The sequence below is a fragment of the Lygodium microphyllum genome, chromosome 6 (genome assembly GCF_053477565.2).
Source record: "Lygodium microphyllum isolate KBCC chromosome 6, Lygodium_microphyllum_v1.1.10, whole genome shotgun sequence".
NCBI lineage: Eukaryota > Viridiplantae > Streptophyta > Polypodiopsida > Schizaeales > Lygodiaceae > Lygodium > Lygodium microphyllum.
In genome coordinates, this window is record NC_141140.1 from 36,550,171 (window position 1) to 36,559,887 (window position 9,717).

General features: G+C 42.0%; 2 protein-coding genes across 3 annotated transcripts in view; both read left to right on the forward strand.

The window, feature by feature from the left end:
- LOC148034461 (calcium-binding protein CBP-like) overlaps positions 1-9,034 on the forward strand; it is a 45,783-nt gene extending 36,749 nt beyond the window's left edge. Inside the window, exons 3-5 of one of the 2 annotated variants that reach the window (XM_087679399.1) lie at positions 7,850-8,022; positions 8,452-8,525; positions 8,616-9,034. In XM_087679399.1, coding sequence (XP_087535525.1) covers positions 7,850-8,022; positions 8,452-8,518 — 240 coding nt within the window. In that variant the 3' untranslated portion in view covers positions 8,519-8,525; positions 8,616-9,034. The remainder of the gene's footprint in view (positions 1-7,849; positions 8,023-8,451; positions 8,526-8,615) is intronic. The other variant, XM_087679398.1, reaches the window with a different exon arrangement.
- On the forward strand, positions 4,894-7,194 carry LOC148034462 (uncharacterized). The gene is made up of 3 exons (XM_087679400.1): positions 4,894-5,736; positions 6,046-6,249; positions 6,361-7,194. Exons 1-3 carry the CDS (start codon positions 5,711-5,713, stop codon positions 6,458-6,460), a joined length of 330 nt encoding a protein of 109 aa, XP_087535526.1. The 5' UTR covers positions 4,894-5,710; the 3' UTR covers positions 6,461-7,194.
- Positions 9,035-9,717: the final 683 nt, after the last annotated feature.

The window sequence follows — 9,717 nt, forward strand, 5'->3', positions numbered from 1 at the left end:
GCCATCACTCCTCATGCAACCAACACAACGATCGGTCTGGTTATGAACTAACAACATTCAAGCAAAGAAATCGAGGAAGTACACCCACATGTATCTCAAGTGATCATTCAATATAAAAAAAAAGTACAGCGCGCTGTTCAAGGCGGTAGTGGATGTGGGGCCACAAAGATCAATGTGAATCAATCTAAGAGATGCCTTCGCTCTATGTGTAGACTACAGAGGGAATGGGGTACGGTATTGCTTTCGAAGCTGACATGCTTTATAGACATCTCGAGCTAGCTTTAGGTGAGGAAGGCTCTCAACCATCTCATGGCGAGACAACTCATAAAGAGAGTCATAGCCAAGATGCCCTAGGTAGAAATGCCAAAGACGCTCATTGTTCGCAGGCTCCTGAGATGTTGCTAATTCTTGGATACTATGGAACATGGAGCACTCAGCTGTCGGCTCAGTAAGAAAATGGGTCATGTGGTATAGGCCATTAGGTTTTGCCTCATCACAAGCAATCACTAAACCAATCTGAGAGTCAAGGATCTCAATTGTGGTCATTGTAAAGAAAATTGCTCGGCCCAATTGGCAAAGCTGCTGAATAGATAACAAATTCACCCTAGGCTGAGGGACATGGTATATATTGTCTAGCGAAGCCAAATCTGGACTCTTGTCAGTGGGAGAATTGATGTAGCCTTGAGCTTGGATCTTGACCAAGGAGTTGTTTCCTATGCAGACCCGTTGGGCTACAGGGGCTTGGGTATGGAAGATGTCCTCTATAGGAGTTATGTGATGTGTAGCTCCATTGTCCACAATCCAAACAGGTGCTGATGTGCTCGATTGTGACGAGTGGGCCTCTGCGGTAATCTTGTCGGGAGGCAACTTATAGATGTGGATAAGACTCACATGGGATGTCTCTACGGAGATGATGTGGGTCTATGTTGACTAGTTAGACAAGCCCTTTAGAGTTGAGAACGTTGTCAATTGAGACGGCTGACCGATGGTAGTGTGCCTCTTGCCTTTGATCGATACTTGTCGTCAAAGTGGCCAGCCTTTTGACAATGTTGACAATACCTATTCTTCTTAGGTACATTTTGCTATTCGGATTTGAGTTGAGATTGGGAGTTTCCTTGTGATTTCCTTGTTTGTTTTTTATTTTGATTTTGATTTTGATATGAAGTTTGATTTTGTTTACTCTTTTCTTGTTGCCCCTTTTAAGAATGAGCAACAAGAGTCCCCTCTGAGGGATTATTCATATAAAATTGATGGAAAAACCATGCATAACGTAATAATTGACACTCAAATTCATAGAATGTGGGTAAATTGGGTAGAGAAACCACTTATTGCACAAAATTGAAGTATTTACGTGACAACTTGTTAAGAAACAATGTGACTTGATCGTCAAAGGATATGGGAGTCCTTGTAGTGGAGAATTCGGCAAGGAGACCCGAATACTTAGCCAACTTGACTTTCAAGTCATCTCGGCGAGAGATTTTGAAAATTTGAAGCTCATGGTTAAGATTTATTTGATGGGTCCTATCTTGAGCCGCATAGCGGTCAGTCAAATGTTCCTATCGCTCTGACGCCAAGTCAAAATGCTGAAGTTGAGAATGAAACTCAAGCAATAAGCCTTGCATTAGCTCGACAATAGTAGAGGCATTCCTAGCTTTCCATGAATGGATGACCTCGTATGGAATAAGTGCGGGATCGGGTTGGGGTTTCAACTCTTGCATAAGATCCCATAGGTTTACATGCCTCATCAAGTTCGATCAAGTTGTAAAGTTTGACCCATTAAAACAAATCTTGTCATTAAATGTATGCTTGGCGGAAAATGAGGTAGAACCATGAGGTGTCGGGAATGTGGGATAAGAGGGATGTGGAGGATAAGATAGTGGTGGTGGTGGAGGTGTCTCATAAGAAGGAAGAGAGGGAAGGGGTGGATAGGCAGAAATAGGTTGAGTGTCCAATGAGTGCCGATTGATACGGAGGCACTGGAACATGAATGTTTCCACTGGGACATGTAGACCCTGTCTAAATATTGGTTGGAACACATCATAATGACTAGAGGGTCCACTAGATAATGCCATGGAGGCAAGCTGTGGCATCAACAACTGATCCACATTTGGGAGAGACTGGGGGAAATACCCAAGCTGCAATAGTTTCAAAAGTGTGTGAGAAAAAGATGGAACACCACCCAGCTAAGGAAGAGACGAGGTCCTAACGGTTGTGCCTAAGTTTGAAGAATCCCTCGGTGTGGTGAATGAAAACACATGTGATCCTATATGAGATGCAACATGCAGCGCACGTAATGGAGACTAAAAGGATGTGGTAACAGAATAAGAGGATGGGATGGAAGGGAGATTAAATGGATTTGTGATATGTGTAGATGTGGGTTTCTTTTCTCCATTAAATGCATTAAATTGACATAATGATGATGAAGATGCATCTACTTTGTTTTGACCTTTGAAAACAAAATTGTTCGAAGGAAAAGAAGGGGAAGGAGTACTCACAGTTTCTTGTTTCAATTGCTTATCTAGGCTTGAGTTCATAAAGAAATATTTGTCTTGCTCATTACTCATAAACTAGAAATTGTTTTGCAACGAAAATCATTCATACCAATGGGAGAAGGAAAATTTTCATTAAAGAGAATTTGAAATCATATATATACCTGGCATCGGAGAGAATAAATATGGAGGCAATGGAGTGTACTCCATGCCAGTTTCCACTTATGGATGGCGAGTCCTAAGTGGTGTAGTGACGGATCAGGCACGAATATCGAGACAGTAGGAATTCTTTAGGCGCGAAGAGACAGAGAGAGTGAGAGAGAAAGTAGAGTAGAGAGTGTGCACGTTTTTAGGTACAATGACGAGTGTGTACCTTCAGGTTTTTAGATAGATATATATGTGTAAGTATAAGTGCTAAGGGTGTGAGACAATAGGAGTTTCTTAGGCATGAAGAGAGAGAGAGAGAGAGAGAGAGAGAGAGAGAGAGAGAGAGAGAGAGAGAGAGCAGAGAGTGTGCACGTTTTTAGGTACAATGACAAGTGTGTACCTTTAGGTTTTTAGATAGATATATATGTGTAAGTATAAGTGCTAAGGTTGTGTTTACACCTAAGCACATTTAAAGACACGAGAGCCTTTATTTCCAATAACCTCCCACCTAAAGGCAATGTGCCTTAAGAGGAGAAAGAATAAGCTAAGTCTAGGTATGTACAAAGCTAAAATACGTATATCTATCCAACTCCCATCATCTGTCGGCAATGAGCAAACCGCTCTGTTGGAAGACCCTTCATGAGAAGGTCTGCAGGATTATCATCTGTATACACTTTGACAAGCTCAATGCTCTTGCTGTCAAGTACATCTCTAATAAAGTTGTACTTCACCTATATGTGCTTTGTCTTTGCATAAAAGACAGGATTTCGTGCTAGCATGATAGCACTTTGACTATCACAATGGAGAACAGGTAACTCTGTGATGCCAAGCTCTCCCACCATGCGTGAAAGCTATAAAGCCTCCTTGCATGCCTTAGTGGCAGCCACATACTCTGTCTTTGTAGTAGACAATGCAACACACTTCTGTAGTTTGGAGATCCAAGAGACTGCTCCTCCTGTGAAAGTAAACACATACCTAGAAGTGGACTTTTTGCAGTTCGTATGAATAGCATAGTCTGCATCCGTAAAGCCAACAACAGATGCCTTCTGGTTTCCAAAGTAGATGCACAACTCCTTTGTGCCTTTGAGGTATCTCATAATACCTTTCATTGCATCCCAATGCTTCTTGCCAGGGGTTGCCATGTATCTGCTAACCACTCCCATTGCAAAGGCAATGTCAAGACATGTAGCAACCATAGCATACATAAAATTGCCAGCAGCTGAAGCATATGGTATCTTAGCCATTTCAGCCTTCTCATCATCAGATGTAGGACTGTCCTCTGTACTAAGTTTCACATATGGAGGCAATGGAACCCCAAAATTTCCCCCCCCCCCCTCCATATTGAAACGCTGCAAAACCTTGGAGATATATTCCTGTTGAGATAGATAGAGTAAGCCTTTTGATCTATCTCTGAGTATTCGCATGCCAAGAATATGATTTGCATCACCAAGATCCTTCATGTCAAAGCTGCCATGAAGACTTTGCTTCAGTGAATCCAAGGCATGAGTATCCTCGCTAGCAATCAACATGTCATCAACATACAAAACCAAGATAATCAAGCTACCATTTGCTGCAACATGTGTAACTTCTAAACCACATACATAACCTCAAAGCTGCTTGGCAACAAGTATATGCTTTATCATATATGCCCACATGGTATGATTAGTGTCATCTAATTTGTTTGAGTTTTCAAACATATTGAGCAAATCATTTTGCCTGACCATTGCTTGTCGAAATTTTTGGTTTTTTGTGTAACTAGCTGTTGTCCCAAGTATAAATGCAGTTGTAGTACAAGAATAAAGCAAAGAAATGACCAAAAACTCACAATTTTTTGAAAAATTGATGGTGTTGTTGAAGAATTTTCAGTCGAAAGGGCTCCAATGTGCGGAAGTGTTGATATACAAGGTATAATTGGTCTCAATGTCAATGAATTTGGGGAAATTTTGCAAAAGCCCCAAATTTAACCAATGAAATTTGGTGAAATTGAAGCCTGAATGTGAAAAGCCCCAAAATTTGCTGCAAAATTGAGCAATTTTGGGCATGGAATGCAAAACCCCCTAAGTCTTGCGAGTTTTAGGGTTTTCAAGCAAAAGCCGCAAAAATTTTGAAGAAATTTGGGGGAGATTGCAGTCTAATGTCAAATCCCCAAAATTTGTGCTTGATAGGATTGTGTGAACATGAGTTATGTGTTGGGTTAATGTTGATTAAGGCCAAATGCAGCTGAATATTTTATTGTAAAATAATGTTGGATGGCAAGTGGCAAATTTATGAAGGCTGTCGGGACATTTAATGTTAAGGATCATGTGGTGTGGGCTGTTAGTGAGACCAGCTCCGTGTTGCATGATTGACATGTTGGGGCTGGCAGAGGCAGACGAATGTGGCAAAAGCTGTTGGCTTTGTGGCGCAATCTGTTCGAAACTTATGATGGGAGCATTCAGCAGTTTTGAGATTATTGGCAGTTTCAAACTTGACATGTGCAGTCCACAAGACATGCAGTTGTAAGTGTGACAGGATAGGGCAAGAAATCCTACAAGCCCCTGACTAAGTATATCCCATGTCTTGAAGACGAGCGAGATTGGATGCATGTCCTTGCTACCATCAACCTGCTGCTCTCGGACAATGAGGAGTACAAACAGGCCATTAAAATGATCGGCAAGCCCAAGGGTATACCCTCAGTACCGGTCTGCATGATGGCAGGAAATCTTCGCAGGGAAGACCCAACCTTGTCACTTTCCAAGTGCCAAACAACAAGAGGAAACTCCAGGAGATTTAAGAGTATTTGACCGACAAGCTAGCTGGCAATCCAGTAGCAAGTTTCAAGCCACTCCAAGATCTGTTTGGCAGGTCAGTGCAGGTTGCAATATTGGCAATCATGAAGGGAAATGAGCTGCCAGCATTGAGATAAGCTGCACTTGCTGTTTGGTGGACTGTGGAGACCGCATCAACGGGCAGGAGGCATACAATGTGTAGGCTGTCAACGAAGATGTGCAGCATGCAGCCAATTAAAGGTTGCATGCAAACTGAGAGGAAAGAGAGCAGCTGAGCTCAAGGCTCAATGGTGGCTATGGTGGTGCATGAGCAACGTGGCGATTGAGAAGAGGTACGGCTCTAATACCACTGTTAGGTTTGGGTTCATTAGTACACGCACTCACAGTGAACAAGTGGACAACAAGAGAGAGGAGGGTGCTGGAAGGTCACATCCGCTATGTGAGAATAAATGAAAGTACAATCCCTAAGGTACTAAGTACCACACCCACTGATGGGTGTTCACATGGGGGAAAAACCCTTCTCCAACTAGAAGGTAAAAAGTGCATGTGAGATAAGGGAGCGTTCACACTAGAACATAGGAGAAACACGATAAGTGTAACATTTGCATCAAGAGTGTTGTGTCTAACATGTGTCATTGTAGGTGTTGTAGAGCTGCAAGGCATGTCAAAAGAACACCGCTTGTATTGGCAGTGGTGGGAGCTGCAGTGGATGATGTCCTAGTTGAACCTAGCGTGCTACATGGATCAACAATGCTAGTGATACTCTTTGTCACTCCTCTGTGTATAGGACATTCTTCATTGGAAAGTGAGGAGCCCTTACTTTTTGGACATGGTCCATGCAATTGGTAATGCACAGCTTATCTTTAAGCCTCTATCATACCATCGGTTGTCCACAAAGGAGTTGAATGTTGACATGGCATGCATGGAGCAATGACACCAAACTACTACTCCTGCAGGGCTAGGCAAGGTGGCTGCGTGTGCAGGCACTCACAGCCTTTGGCAGTAAGGCGGCGACAGCTAGACATTGGGCAGCAGCAGGCTGATTGTGGGCGATAGTCGCCAGTACAGAGGCAGAAGCTACCTAAAGAGGGAGATGATGAAGGAAGGTGCTATCCCCCTTGTGCCACCAACAATCTTTGTCATGAGGTGCACTATAATGGGTGGTGATAGTAATGCGCTGGTATGTACTGACAACGAAAGACCTTGAATGCTGAAAGTCTAGAATCTTGTAAGCAAGGACTGCATTGCATTATACAACAAGGACTGTGACTAATGAAAATATCTAGGGTGCAAAGTGAACAATAGCACCTGCCCATTGGTGCAGAGTCCAAGGATGTAATGAAAATCTGTTAAAAACAACTTTCTGGTTAGAGAGGAACCAGGGTTCAGGTTGATAAAGCAGTGAAAAAGGGCCAGAACTGCAGCTCTGCTCAGAGAGGGTGCAACTCTGCAAAAAGGTGCAAGGGGGGGCATTGGAAGGCGGACACTAGCGTCCTAAATACACAACTCTGAGAACCCAAAGGCAGAGACGATCCTCCTTTCTTTAAGAGAACTAAATACAATTGTGCACTCTCCTGTGCTGTGAATCCTCAGAGCCATGAACTGGTTATTGGGCCATTTGTTCTTGCTTATGACTGAGAACTAAGGTCTAAAAGTTGCTTTGAATAGCCCAAAACTCTTGAGAATTATTACAAAGTAGACCACATTTATAAAATAATTGCAAAGTGAGCCAAAAATTTATAACTTTTTGAGCATCAAGCCAAACCTTTAGGGCCAAATTTGGCTAATCATGTGCCATGGTCTGGAATATTTTTGACAAGGTTTCTCACTTGTTCTGTCTTTTCAAAAAAGTCTGTTTTGTCGAAGAAAATGCTGTCACGTCATAGATGCACTAACTGTCACAGGCACACTACTTAGGATGTGAGTTGGATATTGTCATTGTAATGCGACAACCAATCCATCCATGTCACACAGTTTCCCACCAGAGTGCTCTGTTTTGTGTCTTTTGTCCAGGTACTTTTCTTTATAACATTAGCCAAGTGTGAACGTGTGTGTTAGTCATGTGTCTTAGATTTGTGCTGATGCATGATTCACATGTACTGAATTATGCAAATAGGTTGTCTTTATCCTTGGCATAATATCTTGAATTGGTCTTTGTACCTGGCCAGTATGACCTTGAGTTCTTACTAGTGCTGTGCAATATGTGCAGTTGCATTTGTGGATGTGGTGCATTCCATTTCTAGACATGGTGCAACAAATTATGCCTTTTCTGCTATGTGAATTTCATCAATTTTTATGGGAACTGTGTATGCACTACAAGCCTTGTTTTCTCTTGCACATTTTGGCAGTTATGCTGCTAACATTTGCTTTGTCTGAGGTGTGTCTCTCAGTATAGATGGTACTGCAAATTGTTCTGGATCTGACATCAAGTTTGTGAATGTACAGGCCATTTTCCAGAGGTTTGACAAAGATCATAGCGGCACAATTGACAAGACCGAAATGCGGGATGCACTTCTAAGCCTTGGTTATGCAATTGCACCCCCCATACTGGATTGCCTTCTTCAAAATTATGATCGGACTGGCCAGGCCAAGGCAATGGATTACGACAGCTTTGTAGAGTATGTTTTTGGTCTCCACCTGTTGATGAAATTGCTTATACCTTTAAATGTGTTTTCACGATAGACTGCCTTGTGGGCATCTAGATATCACATGTATGCAAACAAGCTTTTTAAAGGTTGATGTTGTATGTCATGGTTGTCTGTTTGGTATCTCATTGTTAAAATAGATTCAAAAAAGCCTATTCTCCCTATATTTTAGGACCACTTTACTAATATCTTTGTGCTTCAGTAAACCACTACCAAACCTGTGTATGCTTGCAACAGCCTTCCTCTAGAGATAAAAAAGCATTGGTTTGAGTGGAGTTTGCTTGTAAATAAATGTTGGCACAGCTTTGGTTTGAGTGGAATTTGCTTGTAATTTATCTTGTCAGTGGTTTTTATGTTTATCTGTGCATGAATGTCTACTGATGGAAGTCTCAAAATTTGCAGATGTGGCCTTATTGTCAAGGTATGCACAAGAAAGAGGATAGGAATCTCATTTTGGGGCTTGGCATAATGGATAAGTTCTTTTTTTTTCCCCTCCTGCATCCAAGCTTTCCTTTTTGGGTTGGTTTTATGCCTTGGTATTGATGACTTTCTCCAACCTGCTGCAGGGATTAACTGAAAAGTTCAAGGAACAAGATACACAGCTGAAAGGGTCTGCAACTATGGATTATCAAACCTTCATGCTTATGGTTCTCCCCTTCATAGTTGCATGATGTTTGTGACAATTCTACAAGTTGATTTCAAGAATTAGGATCTTCTGATGGTGGTTGAGTTGATTACTTGGAGGAGTGGATGCTTACTTCTTTACACAGCATGAGTGTTAATGTAATTTGTTCAATGATTTATAAAGATCAGAAAAACAACTGCCAGTGCAGCATCTGCAAAAGCACGTTTGTGCTAGCACATAATCTGTGTGGTGTGGCCACGGGCATAGACAGCGTTTGTCCTGAGTTGTACATGAATGTCAAATAAGCAGCCCGTTTCTTGCAGGAGCCTCATCACTAATCCCAACCTTACATTTTACAAATGTTTGGGTGGTGTATCCAATTCCTATAGCATAGAAGGGCTTATAGTGGAGCAACCATGTTAAATGATGTTTGTCAGTGAGTGTCAAAGTGTGACATATTCAGAGGCCACATATGATTGCAAGTTGTGATCTATGATGTTGATACATAGTGACAAGAGAAACTACAAAGGTATACTATGCATGATAATGTGAGTACAATAGAGAGAGTGGGAGAATCTATGGATATGCTAACTCCATCTAGTGGGGATTGGGGGATAGAGTATGTCATACATACGCAAGGGGATGGTGTAGGCATTGATGAATCTCCCTCATCTCTCTTTGGTGTAGCCTTTTTGTTTGGAATCCTAATCTCCATGGTCATTGTGTTGCTATGATCTCCTTAGCTCTCTAGATTGTCACCCTCCTTTGTGTGGATATTGTGTGTGTAGTCACTGGTTGGGAGAAGTGTTTAATGGTAGGCTATTATTGTCATTGATTATAAGTGAAATTGTGATGGATAGCTTGGCCATAATTCTACAGTGTGAGCTATGATATGGCATTAACTGACCCAAATTCAACAAAGTTATCAAATCTCAAATCATGTTCTTACATAATGTTACAACTAGGTGCTCTGCGCCTAGACTCGCCTCGGTGCTTCGCGTCGGGGCAGGCACGATTTTTGCGGGGGGCGGGTGTTGGACACA